The sequence below is a fragment of the Bison bison genome, unplaced genomic scaffold (assembly GCF_000754665.1).
Source record: "Bison bison bison isolate TAMUID 2011002044 unplaced genomic scaffold, Bison_UMD1.0 scf7180017864499, whole genome shotgun sequence".
NCBI lineage: Eukaryota > Metazoa > Chordata > Mammalia > Artiodactyla > Bovidae > Bison > Bison bison.
In genome coordinates this window covers 10,140,566-10,156,517 of record NW_011495058.1, presented here as the reverse complement: position 1 = coordinate 10,156,517, position 15,952 = coordinate 10,140,566, and the positions used below count along the sequence as shown (strand labels likewise).

Here is a 15,952-nt window from a genome sequence, read left to right as displayed (position 1 = left end):
TCTGAGGGGTGTGTGTGTGTGTGTGTGTGTGTGTGTGTGTTGCTCAGTTGTGTTCGACTCTGTGTGACCCCATGCACTGTAGCCGCCAGGCTCCTCTGTCATTGGAATTCTTCAGGCAAGAATACTGGAGTGGGTTGTCATTCCCTTTTCCAGGGGATCTTCCCAACCCAGCGATCAAACCCAGGTCTCCTGCACTGCAGGCAAACTCTACCATCTGAGTCACTAGGGAACCTCAGGTCTGTGATGAACTTCTAACAAGTTCTATGTGATACTGATGCTGCTGGTTCAGAACCAGTGATTCTAGAATCACTGCCCCAAGAATTTGTGTTTTAGATATGTACTTTGTAAAAGTTTTGAGATAGAGAAGTTTATAATGAACATATGCTTCATTCATACTGCTGAGAGAAAGAAGCAGATTTCAAAACAGCATGTGAATGTTCACATTAATACAAACGGCCACACAAGACTAAATACCAAAACTCAGCAGCTTTGGACAGAAACAGCTGAAGGAACTAAGAGAAGAGGGTAGGATGGGCCAGCTGCAAACATCTGCTTGAGAGGACAAACAGGCTGCCATGAAGAAGGATCAGATTTAAATAGAAGGTGGGTGCAGATGGGGAAGGGGGAGGTAGCTGAAGTTGTGATTAGTCATTCAGTCATGTCTGACTCTTTGCAACCGTGTGGACTACAGCCCACCAGGATCCTCTATCCATGGGATTTTTTAGGGCAAATACTGGAGCGGGTTGCCATTTCCTCTTCCAGGGGATCTTCCCGACTCAGGGACTGATCCTGCATCTCCTGTGTTTCCTGTATTGCAAGAGGATTCTTTACCTGCTGAGCCATGGTGGACGCCCAGCTGAAACTGATTGGTGGTTATTGTTTTATTTGCATCGATTTTTCACTATACTAAACAAAACCCTAATGAAGATCTATGAAATTAACTCTGTGTCCAGCTTACTGTTTCCTCAGAATAAGCTTCTTGACTGTAAACGCTGGGTGAAAGGTACAGAGAAAAGCAGCTTTGACGGGTGCTGCTGACCCACTTCCCTATGCAGGCACCTTCTAGGCCCTTGACGCAAAACTTTTGTAAATATGCTGGGAAAGAGCTAGCATCTCACCTGCTTTTAAATTGTCGTCCATTAATGAAAGCTGAGTTAATCCTCTTTTGTTCCTTTATCTATTGCCCATTTGAATTTGCTTGTTTATTTCTTAGAGCTTGTTTTATTCTTATTATTCATACAGAATTTTCTATTAAAAGCACTGAACCTTGAATACATTTAGCAAAAACAAGAATCCCCATTCTTCTATCTTTAAATTGCTTCCTGATACACAGCTTGTTTATTCCAATGATTATTTAGGAAAATAATTGGCACAGTACTAGTAAACACCTTATTTAGAATGACTAGACAAACATCTATGATTTTCTAAGATTTTATTTCCTTTGAGAACTCAGAAATCAAATCAACAAGGATGTATTTAATTTTTAAAAAAACATGTTCAGTAGTTTTGATGCCACTTATCATATACTGATTCTTATTTATGAAATCAGAGATTCTATCAAAGCAGGAACTGCCTTTGGCTAGTTCACAAGAACAGACTCAGCACCTAATAGCAGTTGGCACAGAACAGGCGATGCAGTAAATATTCCATGAATGAATGAGCGAACGGATAAGCAGATTAACAAACTAGTGAATGAACAAATTTGGCGCTCATTCTACTGGAAGAACACATTCTGACTATAACCTCGACTTACAAAAAACTGGTGTTGTCAGCAGTAAAATATACACCCACAAAGAGTACCAGGCTCTGAATTGTGATATTATCTGCTGTCAGGTACTCTGATAATATCAGCTATAAAATGAGGATTCATTTCACAAGCTCTTCATCAACAAGGGACTCTGAGACATTACCATTTCCCCAAAGTACTTGTCTGAGGCATCCTCAGGGCCCTTCTGGTTAGCTGTTAAGACCAACTTAATTTCTTCATTAAGAGGTTTCTTTGTTCTTGGAAACCATGGAAAGGCTTAACAGCTGAGCCTACTGCAGTCCCAGAATGCAGGCCAGGACACTCTCCCCTAGCCCCAGTGAGCTGGTCACTGCTTCCCCCTGAGCCTCCTTCAATGGAAGAAGCATGTTCTGTCTATGAGTCTGTTTTACACATATGTTCATTTTTGCCATATTTTAGATTCTACACTTAAGTGATATCATATGGTATTTGTCTTTCTCACTTACTTCACTTAGTATGATAATGTCTAGGTATACCTATGTTGCTGCAATTTTGCATTATTTTGTTCTTTTATGGCTGAGTAATATTCCATTGTGTAGGTGCACCACATCTTTACCCATTCCTCTGTTGATGGACATTCAGGTTGTTTCCATGTCTTAGCTATTGTGAATAGTGCAGCTATGAACATAGGGGTGCATGTATCTTTTTGAATTATAGTTCTGTCCAGGTATATTCCCAGGAGTGGGACTGCTGGATCATATAGTAAGTCTATTTTTAATTTTTTGAGGGATCTCCATGCTGTTTTCCATAGCGGCTGCATCAATTTACAATCTCACCAATAGTGTAGGAGGATTCCCTGACCTCCACATCCTAACCAAGATTTGGAATTGTACTTAAAGCAGTATTGCATGACAAGCACAATCCTGTTTATTCAGGGTGGTAGCATGGGTGTGCTGATGAAAACTGAGACATAAGGCCCCACTTCACCCAACAACTTCTTGGTTCTACCACTAAATGGGAAAACTGAAGTTAGTGGAATGAGAAATGCAGAGTACCCATAAAAAAGAATATTTCATTTATAAAATAAGAATGAAGCTCAGATTAACAGGTGAGAGCTGACAGTAGAGGTTTCACACAAAAGACAGAGACCAGATGACCCCTTGAAATAAAATGTTCTTCCAAGGGTTAAAAATTTATCCTTTAAATTTCAAGGTTAAGGATAGTTCTCCTAATGCCTCTAAATGAGATTTGTATCTCTACTTGAAATAAAAGTCTAAAACAGTGTTGTCCAATGTGGTAGCTAACCAAATTGGGTTATTTAAATTTAAACAAATTAAAACAAAATAACATATATTTAAAATTCAGTTCCCAGGTCATACTAAACATATTCCAAGTGTTCAAGGTGAACCACATGTGGTTAGAAGCTACCATATGGTAAATTACAGATTATTGAACACTTCTACTGGACAGTGAGTGCTAACTCATCACAGGAAATAAGACAAGTAATATTCACTATTCCTGAACTTATAACATATACAGAACCATCTTTACCTTGACCACAATGATGGTAACTCTTCTTGTAAGTCAACGTTAAACTCTTCAAATACTTTCTGTGCTTTCTGAAATTCCTCTTCTGCCTAGAAATAACACATAACATGTTTACACTGAAAACATCACAGGCATACCACACTTCTAGACACAACAACATTTAATATAAAATAGAAATAGCTTTATGGCATCCTGGAACAGTTTGGAAAGGAGAGAAATCTGGTTAAAATCCACATGATCATTTTCAATAAAAGTGAAATGTTAAGTCTTATTGAAAAAGGAAAATGTGATGGATTACAATGGTTGCTCTTGCAGTCTCTGGCAGATTCATTCATTCTTCAAAATTGCGTGAAGTGCCTGTCACATACACTGTTACATACTCTGCTAGGGATACTGGGTCAGGATGCTTCCCAAGAAATTCCCTGTCTAGTGGGAAGTCTAAGTAACTACACTACAAGAGAGGGCTTATAAGCTATTATGGAGCATGCCATTAAGAAAGATAGTGCAAGAATTAGAGAAGACTCCATGGAAAAGGTGATATTTTAACTTGATACTGAATCTTGAAGAGTGAGCAACTGTTTGCTAATGAAGTGGTGGGGAATGGTGGACAACACATACAGGAGGAGTTGCCCGGGTTGGGATTCTCACTCACTAACCATGTGGACTTTCTTTACCACCTTTCTGCACCTAAGATCCATAAATGAACACAGCAATGTCCACCTCACAGGTGTTGTGAGTATTAAGGAAAGTGGATGTAAATAAAGTGTTGAACACAGTGCCTTGCTTCTCAGGGGCCTGATGTGAAACTCAGCTCTTACAGTGACTGCTTAGGAGCCGGTGTGTAGGTCACAGAAGCTCCAGATTAGGATGTTTGTGTGGAGGAAGGAAAGCAGGGAAAAGAAGACTTGAAAGCTGACAAGATGGAGAGGTGAGCCAGAAACCAGCTGTGAAGGTTGCATAGGCCATGCTAAGGAATTTAGAACTTTTTGACTGGCAATGGGAGCCATTAAACGACTTAAGCACTGGAGAAATTCTACCTGGGTACGTTCAGTAGAAAGGTGATCCAGGAAGCTGTGTGTGGGAAAATGGGGGAGACAAGACTGGAAGCCTAGAGAGAAGTTTGTATGTGTCTCCAATGAGCTGTCAGTGACTGACATATATGGAGAAATCTCTGGCAATGGGTTCTTTAAAAGAAAATGAATGTCAAGCAATTGTAGCACACATCTGTACTCTCAAGCACAAGTTACGTCTGAGGATTTCACACTTCATTTCCTAGTTGAATCTTCATTCTGTCGTCAAGTATGGACCACAGCAGGTTTCCCAGGTGACGCTAGTGGTCAAGAACCCACCTGCCAATGCAGGAGACATAGAGACGTGGGTATGATCCCCGGGTCGGGAAGATCCCTTGGAGGAGGAAGTGGTAACCCACTCCAGCATTCTTGCCTGGAGAATCCCATGGACAGAGGAGCATGGCGGGCTACAGTGTCTCAAAAATTGTTTCAAAAAGTTGGACATGACTGAGCGACTTAGCATGCACACACATGCACACACGTGACACACATAAAGAGTGTAAGGACACACTACTTTATATGATCAGGCAGTACTGCTAGGGGTAAACATTTATTATGATGAAAATGTGTGAGTCAGTGCCACCCAAGTGAATTCTACCAAGGACCTGAAAACCCTTAGTGTAACTTACAAAATTATAGACAGCATCCCACAAGACCCATATTTCAATTTTTAAATTCCGTCCTGATTCCAATCTCCATGAGAAAAGAGAGATTTCATTTCAAAAGCAAAGTTGCTACAGGTCATAGAGTACAGAGACTGGTGACAACAGTGGAATTGGCCCCTACCTTAGAGATGCGACTCTCATCCTTCCTCTTGGAACTCTGCAAAGCTTCCAGATGATGGCGGGCACTGTCGTAGTCCACCAGCTTCCGGCTGCGCTTGGCGATACGATTCTGCCAACAGGGAAGCATAAGCACTAAGAGAGAGACACGGTCACAGATTCTCTTCTTGACTGCCAAAACACTTTCCTTGTCCAGAGTAGCTGGAGATCGAAGTGAACCAGAATTTCAGTAGACAAATGACTGCTAGAAATCAAACTACTGTCTTCAATCCTTTGTGCGAATACGTGTGTGTGTGTGTGTGCACATTCAGTCATGTCCATTTCTTTGTGACATCATGGACTGTAGTCTGCCAGGCTCCTCTGTCCATGGAATTTTCCAGGCAAGAATACTGGAGTGGGTTGCCATTTCCTACTCCAGGGCATCTTCCTCAACCAGGGATAGAAACCGAGTCTCTTGCATCTTCTGCATTGGCAGGCAGATTCCTTATCACTAGAGATTTGTGTGACTACCATTAGGTAAATACCTCCCTTCTGATAATAATTAGGACAACCATTAAGATCTGAAGGCAGAATTTGCAGTCAAAGACCAGAGAAATTCCAGAATTGGTGGAGGAAAGCACATCAACCTATACTCTCTATTAGTCTTTATTTTAAACCTTTAAATGTTCCATTTTAAAGACAGTCAAAGACTGTATTAGGATCTGCTTTTATAATTCTAATAGCACTCACACTAACAGCAGTGATATAAATCCTAAGAAACCCTTTTTTCCTAGAAGTGTTTGACAACCCTTTTGTTTGTTAGAAATATCTGAGGAGCTTTAGGAATATATTGATTCCTAGAGACTTTCAGTTCTAGTTAGGCTATAGAGAGCTGCAAAGAATATTACTCCCACACTAACAAGAAAAAGTATCTGGATAGTCTACAAAAACATAAATTGTCTTGACTGTATCAGAGACATAAACTCACAAGCCAATAAAGCCATCTGAATCCCAAAGAGGGATAAGTCCCTGTAGGGAGAGATGAGACACAAAAACCATTTCACCTTTGGTGGGTAAAAGCTGTTACCAACCCAATACAAGCGGACAAGTTCAGTTCAGTTCAGTCACGCAGTCATGTCCAACTCTTTGCAACCCCATGGACTGCAGCATGACAGGCCTCCCTGTCCATCCTGGAGTTGACTCAAACTAATGTCCATTGAGTCTGTGATGCCATCCAACCACTTCATCCTCTGTCATCCCCTTCTCCTCCTGCCTGCAATCTTTCCCACCATCAGGGTCTTTTCAAATGAGTCAGTTCTTCGCATCGGGTGGCCAAAGTATTGGCATTTCAGCTTTAGCATCAGTCCTTCCAATGAATATTCAGGACAGATTTCCTTTAGGAAGTGGACAAGAGATCAGCTAAAATTTTAACAAACTGTTAAAGATCCACTGGGGGCTAAGGTGTCAGTTTGGAATAATAGCTGGGTGTTCAAGACACAGGGGAGGGACTTCCCAGTGGCTAAGACTCCATGCTGCTAATGCAGGGGGCCCAGGTTCAATCTTTGGTCAGGGAACTAGACCCCACATGCTGCAATTAAGAATTTCACAGGCTGCAGTTAAGAGTTCAAATGCTGCAACCAAAGATTCTGTGTACTGCAACTAAGACCGGCACAGCCAAAAATAAAAAGACATGAGGGTAACTTGCAATTATGAGCAAGCTCTTACCTAGGGCTTCCAATGGATTCTGCCAGAGTTTGGGGAACAAGACACCCCCTTGCAGTGCAGGTGAGAATGAGGTGATCTCTGACTGCCAAGGGGTAGACACAAAGCCCTGCCTATTTCCTAGGTTATTTTTCTATTTACAAAGCAAAAGCTTTATGTCACTTGACGAGGAAACAACAGATCTTCATGTCCAGAGACACCAGGCAGAGATGCTCCATTCTGGGGAAGAAGCAGAAGCAAAACCAAACTAACCCTGGGAAGGGACAGGAATCCCCCAGGTCCATCAGTTCAGTTCAGTTCAATCGCTCAGTCGTGTCCGACTCTTTGTGACCCCATGGACCGCAGCATGCCAGGCCTCCCTGTCCATCACCAACTCCCGGAGTCCACCCAAACCCATGTCCATCAAGTCGGTGATGCCATCCAACCATCTCATCCTCTGTCATCCCCTTTTCCTCCCACCCTCAATCTTTCCCATAATCCGGGTCTTTTGAAATGAGTCAGCTCTTCACATAAGGTGGCCAAAGTATTGGAGGTTCAGCTTCAACATTAGTCCTTCCAATGAACACCCAGGACTGATCTCCTTTAGGATGGACTGATTGGATCTCCTTGCAGTCCAAGGGACTCTCAAGAGTCTTCTCTAACACCACAGTTCAAAAGCATCAATTCTTCGGCACTCAGCTTTCTTTATAGTCCAACTCTCACCTCCATACATGACCACTGGAAAAACCATAGCCTTGACTAGACGGACTTTTGTTGGCAAAGTAATGTCTCTGCTTTTGAATATGCTATCTAAGTTGGTCATAACTTTCCTTCCAAGGAGTAAACGTCTTTTAATTTCACAGCTGCAATCACCAACTTCAGTGTTTTTGGAGCCCCGAAAAATAAAGTCAGCCACTGTTTCCACTGTTTCCCCATCTATTTCCCATGAAGTGATGGGACCAGATGCCATGATCTTAGTTTTCTGAATGTTGAGCTTTAAGCCAACTTTTTCACTCTCCACTTTCACTTTCATCAAGGGGCTCTTTAGTTCTTCACTTTTTTCCATAAGGGTGATGTTATTTGCATATCTGAGGTTATTGATGTTTCTTCCGGCAATCTTGATTCCAGCTTGTGCTTCTTCCAGCCCAGCGTTTCTCATGATGTACTCTGCATAGAAGTTAAATAAGCAGGGTGACAATATACAGCCTTGCCGTACTCCTTTTCCTATTTGGAACCAGTCTGTTGTTTCATGTCCAGTTCTAACTGTTGCTTCCTGATCTGCATATAGGTTTCTCAAGAGGCAGGTCAGGTGGTCTGGTATTCCCATCTTTTCCAGAATTTTCCAGTTCACTGTGATACACATAGTCAAAGGCTTTGGCATAGTCAATAAAGCAGAAATAGATGTTTTTCTGGAACTCTTGCTTTTTTGATGATCCAGCAGATGTTTGCAATTTGATCTCTGGTTCCTCTGCCTTTTCTAAAACCAGCTTGAACATCTCGAACTTCACAGTTCACGTATTGCTGAAGCCTGGCTTGGAGAATTTCAAGCATTACTTTACTAGCGTGTGAGATGAGTGCAATTGTGCAGTAGTTTGAGCATTCTATGGCATTGCCTTTCTTTGGGATTGGAATGAAAATTGACCTTTTCCAGTCCTGTGGCCACTGCTGAGTTTTCCAAATTTGCTGGCATATTGAGTGCAGCACTTTTACAGCATCGTCTTTCAGGATTTGGAATAGCTCAACTGGAATTCCATCACCTCTACTAGCTTTGTTCGTAGTGATGCTTCCTAAGGCCCACTTGACTTCACATTCCAGGATGTCTGGCTCTAGGTGAGTGAGCACACCATCATTATTATCTGGGTCATAAAGATCTTTTTATACAGTTCTTATGTATATTCTTGCCACCTCTTCTTGATATCTTCTGCTTCTGTTAGGTCCCTACCATTTCTGTCCTTTATTGAGCCCATCTTTGCATGAAATATTCCCTTGGTATCTCTAATTTTCCTGAAGAGATCTCTAGTCTTTCCCATACTATTGATTCCCCGAGTCCATAGGATATATTAAAAAATAATTGCAATAAACAGAAGGGTGGGAGGAAAAAAAAATCTCAACCCATAGGGGAGGAACATAAAACATTCTTTGGGGACTTCCTTGGTGGTTTATTGACTAAAACTTGGGATTCCCAATGCCAGGGACTTGCGTTCAATCCCTGGATCCCACATGCCACTACTAGGAGTTTGCATGCCACAACAAAGATTGAAGATTCCACGTGCCACAGCTGGGATCCTGCACAGCCAAATAAATAAAGAAAGAAATATTTTAAAAATAAAAACTTCTTGGACCTAAGATCTGACTTCTATAACAAGAAGAGGTTTGATCCCACCTGGGCAGGAGCAGCAAACTCCTGCTTAGACCAATCACAAATGTGAAACTGGCTCTGCCTAAGACAGACCAGAAAAGGATAACATAAGCAGCCCTGCCCCACTCCAAGTCCACCACTGAATAACAAGAAATTGCTGCTTACCACTGGAGGAAGGATAAATGTATGGGTTTAAAGCCCCTCTGCAATACAGGCACACAAGGACTCCTGAAATCTGATGGGGAACAGGAACACTAATAAAAACTCTCTGGCATGCAAGGACCCACCCAATGTGGGTCAAAGATGCAAAAACTGGACTTGACCTCAAGAGTCTGAAAATATTATAGATGTTAGTCTATACGCTCAAGGCATTAGCAGCTCTGTTCTGGAGGAATCTGAAAGCGATGGTGCACTGAAAGTAACAATAGCAACAATGAAACTCAAATCCAGCTCAAGCTGCAATTAGCTCTTACATTAACAGCTTGCCAACAAAGAATGCCCACTTCCAGGCATACATATTATTTCAGTCTTCATTCTTCCATACATGGAGTCTGGCATTCAATCAAAGATTTTGAAACACATACATAAAAAACAAAAACAAAAAAGGCCCATGAGAAAGCACAAAGCAATCAACAGAAACAAACCCAAACATGACCCAAACGTTGGAAGTATCAATCAGTAATTTTAAAATAACTATGACTAATATGTTAAAGTATCTAGTTGGAAAATTAGACAAAATACATAAACAGGTAATTTCAGCAGATACATGGAAACCATCAAATGAAATCAAATGGAAATGCTAAAGACAAAAAAAAATTTATATATCAGAGAGGATACATCTGTTCACTAGACATAAAAGAGTTGAGGAAATAAACTGTACAGTTGAAGCTAATTCAAGAGAAATTATTCTCTTTAAACCACAAGGAGAAAAAAAACAAAACAGAATCAACCACAAAAGGCCTCTAATACAATATCAAATAGTCTAACATAGTGTAAATTGGACTTCTCAGAAAGAGATGAGAACAAGAGTCAGAAGAAACATTTGAAGAAATAATGGCTGACAACTTTATGAAATAAGGGAGCCATCAAAATTCAGTTCCAAGAAACTCAGAATCCCAAAAAAGAAAGATACCAAACAAGACACAGCCAGCTATATCATAGCCAAACTGCTAAAAATCAAGAATAAAGAAAAACAGCAAATACAAAGGTAAGAATTACAGAAGACTAATTTTCAGAAACTGTGCAAGCTAGAATACAATGGAGTGGTATCTTTTAAGCACTGAAAAATAAAAATCAACAGAGATCTTAGAATTCTATTCCAAGTGAAAATACCTCCCAAAAGTAAAGATGAAATAAAGATTTTTTTTTAAGACAAACAACATTTGGGGGAACTCACTGCCACATAAGAATTGCAATACCAAGTGGAGCTGTCAAAGAAATGAGTATCAGAAATAATTTAAAAAAAAAAAAAACAGGCACATAAGATTTTGTGGGTTTTTTTTAAAATTTTTGACTTTAAAATTAGTTTTTCTTAATACTTATTTCTTTATTTATGGCTGCGTCCGGTCTTAGCTGTGGCATGCAGGATTTTCACTGTGGCATGTGGGAGTGTGTGGGCTGTGCAGTTTGCAAAGCGCGGACTTAGTTGCCTCGTGCTATGTGGGATCTTAGTTCCCAGAACAGGAATTGAACCTGCATCTCCGGCATTGAAAGGTGGGTTCTTAACCACTGGACCACCAGAGCAGTCCCATCTCCTTATATTTTGAACCTTTGTGCCCTCACTTGCCTCACTCATTCCCTGCTCCTAACTCTGGGTTAGTACTCTTCTAGCAGTGCCCAGGTTTCTGTGACAGACTCTGTCGTCCAGATACTGTCTGTCCTGCTGTGCTCCTCCTCCACGCTCCCTGAAGGAGATGTGACAGGCACCGTGAGGCAGTTACTCTCATTTAGATACTTTCAATCCCTTTCACTTGACTCTGCACAGACCACTTCCAACTGGTGTTACCGAAAAATTTGGCTGATATACCACATTCATTTAAAATATGCCATGAATTAGTCCAGGCAGAGCAGAGAGAAGTGTCTGATAAGGTGACAAAGCTCATTATTTTTAGCAAATATCTGTTACCTCCCAGGAAGCATTGACCCTCGAGGCAGTGGCCTTGTGTGACGCTATGGAAACTCTTACAAAACTCTGTTTGTGGACTTGGGTGGGGTGGGAGTGAGGAGTTTCCTTTAATATCTTCCAAGAAGCAAACCTGGATTCTTTGAAAACAAATTTGATTTTTGAAAAGCGTTAAAATTCAATTACTTCCAAGCCTGGGAAGGTACACTGGATCATCTTATTTTTTGTTCACAAACAAGAAGTGAAGTAAATAATGTGAGTCATTTTCTTGTGTAACTGACAAGTCAATTACAGAGTTCAGCTTACTGTGGTAGAAGTTATTATTTTGAAGGCCATCACTCATTTTGATGCACATATTTTTGTGTTTGAAGAGCCAATCTTATTTCCTTACCTATTTGATATTTGGAAAACCTCATCTCCTAAGTAAGGGTAGAGTTAATACACCACAGCTTTTACAAAGAAAATGATACAATTCTAATTTAACCATCCAATAGTAAGTTTTATTAAATAAATTTACTAGCTTAATAGTAAATGGTTTTTGTCTTTTTAAAAAGATTGCTTTTTATGCTGACCATTTTTTTAAAGTCTTTATTGAACATGTTACAATATTCCTCCTATTTTTTGTTTTGTTTTGGTGACAAGGCATGTGGGGATCGTAGCTCCCTGACCAGGCAGGGATTGAACCTGTACCCCTGCATTGGAAAGTGAAGTCTTAACCACTAAACCACCAGGGAAGTCCCAATAAATAGTTGAACTAAGTGGTTTATTTAAAAGTACTTCAGATTTCCCACTATGAATTGACCTTCTGCAGCAAAGAAAATAATTTACTGAAATTTTTAAAATTTCAACAATACTCCCAATTCGGCATTCATTTTGGCCCCCTGCTCTAGATATATGCTTAGTGGCTCAGGCGTGGCTGCCAAGATAAACTCTAAACTGCATTTTACAGTAACAGCTCACAGCTGTAAGCCTGCCTGGGTTAGTGACAAGCTGGCTCTTATTACAACACTGATGTTAGATGTCAGTGCTGTATAAAAAACTGTAACACCAGGTGCCCTGCCAATCACAGTTGGAAAAGTCAAACATCATCCCCTCATAACTGGTACTTCATAGTCTTTGCTGATGGGTTGCAGTAAATATTTGGAAATCTGCCTGAGGTTACACACAGCTTGTTGATATTAACAAGAGTCAAGGAGGTTAACTGTGTCCCAAGCTTTGAAAATTCTCCACTGTATTTTTAATCATAAGCCCCTTTTCATCAATAACCCATTCATTATATAAAAACTCAACACTCACTTTATGAAACGATGGAGTCTATATCCACTTCTAACTTCCAGCCACTGGGTAAATGCATACTTCCATGTATTTTCATAAAAGATAAGTCTTTCAATCACTAGAAGCAGCTGTCCCACCTACTCTCCAACTCCAAATTTTCTCTTTTCCAAGATAAACACTGCTGTTCCCTTCACTGTTCATCATATGAAATGCTTTGCAATCCTCTATCTTGGTTGAAACCCTATGTGTATGCTCTAATAGTCTAAACATGACTTCACAAAAACAGAGAGAGAGATTATGTAGGTTCTTTTCATGATGCAGGTAAAACCATGAAATATATTTCATTTATCTTCAGGGCATGCAGCTGGAAAAATGATTCCAGATCTCTCTTATAAAGATGTTTCAGTAAGTGGAGGATCATTTTTATGCTTGCCCCTCCACCACATGGACCCTAGGAAAAGTAAAAATCCCACTAAGTGTTTCAACAAACTGAAAACATAAACCAAAATAATCCATCAGGAGTTTATTTTAATCTATGTTTCAACATAAGTAGTTCTGTGTCTATTTGTCTTCTGAAATTTTACACTCCTAAAGAGAATGGCTAATTTCCAAATAACTTGCTGGGAAGTACCATAGCAAATAACAAATAATAAATGCTTCACACTTCTTTTGATGGCATTAAGTTTTGATCCTGAAAGAAACCCAACAACTTTTCAAATGTGTTCTTCTGTAGGCAATCACAATTTTCATTTGCTGATTAAAGTCATACTATCAAATATTATCTGAATAATTTAGACAAGTTGTGAAGTTCTTTGAAATTTTCCAATAGGAAGACAAACTTTTCTTTTACCTCCTTCTGACTTATTGGAAATTGATTTTCATGAAGATTAATTACCATCCAATAAACCATATTCTAAAGTGTGATGATAATTCTGAGAATCTTTGCTTCATAAACGCTGCAAATTCCAATACAAAATGTCAATGCCTATCAAAGTATCTGAAGATGTCTCAAAATGCACTCTCTGTGTACAGAATTTTAAAATTTATTAAAAAACTTTTTAATTCTCAGAAAATTTTAAAAACTGACTTAAAATCTTTTCATTAGGATGTAGTTATATAATGACTGAATAAATTGTTCTGCTGCCTATGATAATAACATCACTGAGAATTGATATCTAGATTTGTTCTCCAGGATATTTTGCCAACAAGGCTAATGTATCTAGTCTGACTCACTTAGGTTCTTGTCTGGTGCCTCTGGCTTCCCCAAAACACACTGAAGTATTAGCCAACTAGCATTAGGCATTCTGTGCAGGGCCAAGGAAATGAACATCATTGATTTCGGCCAAGAAGTTTCACTATGTTTCATGGCCAAAGCCAGTTCACACTACTGCAGGTATTTTCCTGGTGTTTGGCAATGTCTATAAAGGTTAGGCAACCATGCCTGGAATTCTGTTCTACAGACTGTGAGCTAATAAATGGGTATTGTTGTAAGCTTCTAAAAAAAAAAAAAAAAAGACCAGGTTAAAATGGAACTTTACATCAAAGGTCACCTACTAAGATACTGCAAATACCCATGGATGGTGGTTTACGGCTCCTTGATCTACAGGAAAGGCAGCATGTGGCTGTCTTACCTTGAAGTCCTCTTTCAGCTGGGAAAACAACTGGAGGGTTGATCTATCAAAGCTACCATTTGCTATCTACAAGCCTGATGGCTTAAAAACCATCTTTACCTTGAGAGTCAATTCTGAAACTGTGATATTCAATCCTTCATTTGTGTATTTCCCTTTCAATGAATCCAACTGTTAAATAAGACAAATGTTTTAGACAGGATATTTTTAGATCCAGATGCAAATGTATTTGAAATGCTTACATCTTAAGAATGTGCAGGTGTGCTATGAACATATACAAAATACAGAACAAAGATCAGATTTTGCTTTCACATTTGCCATGAAGTTTCTCCTTTCCTCGTGACCTTGTTTATCCTAATGGAAATTCTTGTCAAGTCCCATATAATAAAAAGGTTTGAACATAGACTGAAATTATTTAGTAGCTCTGATTTATGATCAGGTGTATATATATATATATATATATATAGGATTAAAAAGAATTCTATAGAGAAATAAAAGATGAAGCAGTTCATTAAAGGGGAAAATCTTATTTCTGTAACTATATTTCATTTTATACTGATAGGAACAGAATAAAAATCCCACACTTAAATAGGCACAAAGTTTCTGTCTTTGATGTAAGCCTGAGGACTTTTAACTTATCTCTTATCCACTTATCTCTTGCCCATTTTTAATAAGTACATGCAACCATTAAATTCTTCCCTTTGTAGACACAAAATAAAATACCTTTATGTCGGGAAATTGGCCCAGATAGGTGTCCAGTGTCAGCAAGGACCCATCCACTAACTTCTGATGGAAGTCTTCCCACAGCACATCACATTTCTGAAAGAAAAAAGGAAATAAAGAGATGAATGCAGAATTATTTTAACTGGATACCTTTCACCAACTTCTAAAAAGCCTGAAACTATAAAATCAGATAAGTACTAGTTCCTTGGATAGTAAATGGTAGAAGGAACGTGGATTATTTAAAAATACTTTAATTTGGCTACCATTTCTAAATTTACAATACTGAATATATAGGTTACCTAAGGGCTCAGCTCATTTAAAAATGCATTTCTGCTTCTGAATTAATAAAGAATGTATTCAACAGAAACTTCAAAAGGCTCCTGGTGTTGGTGGTTTAGTCGCTAAGTTGTGTCCGACTCTTAGCAACCCCATGGACTGTAGCCTGCCAGGCCTTTCTGTCCAAGGGATTTTCCAGGCAAGAATACTGGAGTGGGTTTCCATTTCCCTCTCCATCAGAAGGCCCCTTATAAATCCTTATAAATGGATTTTGGGGCTAAGAGTCTGAAGAAATCCAGTAAAACAGCTTGCTTCTGAAGCAGTCCATGAAATTAGAAGCCACTCCATACAAACAACAAACCATTGCTGAAGCTTCCACACAGACAGCAGAAAACTTATAGTTACACTGAAAAGGGCCCTCCCATGCATGGAGTACCAGTTATGATAAACACAGTGACTATCAGATATTATGACTGTTATGACTACTACTGTCACTCTGTCAAGTCATAGTTGCTCAGATACATCCGACTCTTTGTGACTGCAGGCACTAAAGCCTGCCAGGTTCCTCTGCCCATGGAATGCCCCAGCCAAGAATACTGGAGTGGGTTGCCAGGCCCTTCTCCAGGGGATCTTTCCAACCCACGGATCTAACCTGGGTCTCCTACATTTCAGGCAGATTCTTTACCATCTGAGCCACCAAAGAAGCCCAAAAGTGAAAGTATTAGTTGCTCAGTCGTGTCCGACTCTGCAACCCATGGACCGT

General features: G+C 39.7%; 1 protein-coding gene across 1 annotated transcript in view; it reads right to left on the bottom strand.

Annotated features, from left to right (window-relative positions):
- The window catches only part of AMPH (amphiphysin), a 218,625-nt gene that overhangs the window by 71,286 nt on the left and 131,387 nt on the right, over positions 1 to 15,952 (bottom strand). The window contains exons 6-8 of the mRNA XM_010829124.1: positions 14,914 to 15,009; positions 5,131 to 5,238; positions 3,278 to 3,363 (exon numbers count right to left, since the gene is read on the bottom strand). Coding sequence (XP_010827426.1) covers positions 3,278 to 3,363; positions 5,131 to 5,238; positions 14,914 to 15,009 — 290 coding nt within the window. The remainder of the gene's footprint in view (positions 1 to 3,277; positions 3,364 to 5,130; positions 5,239 to 14,913; positions 15,010 to 15,952) is intronic.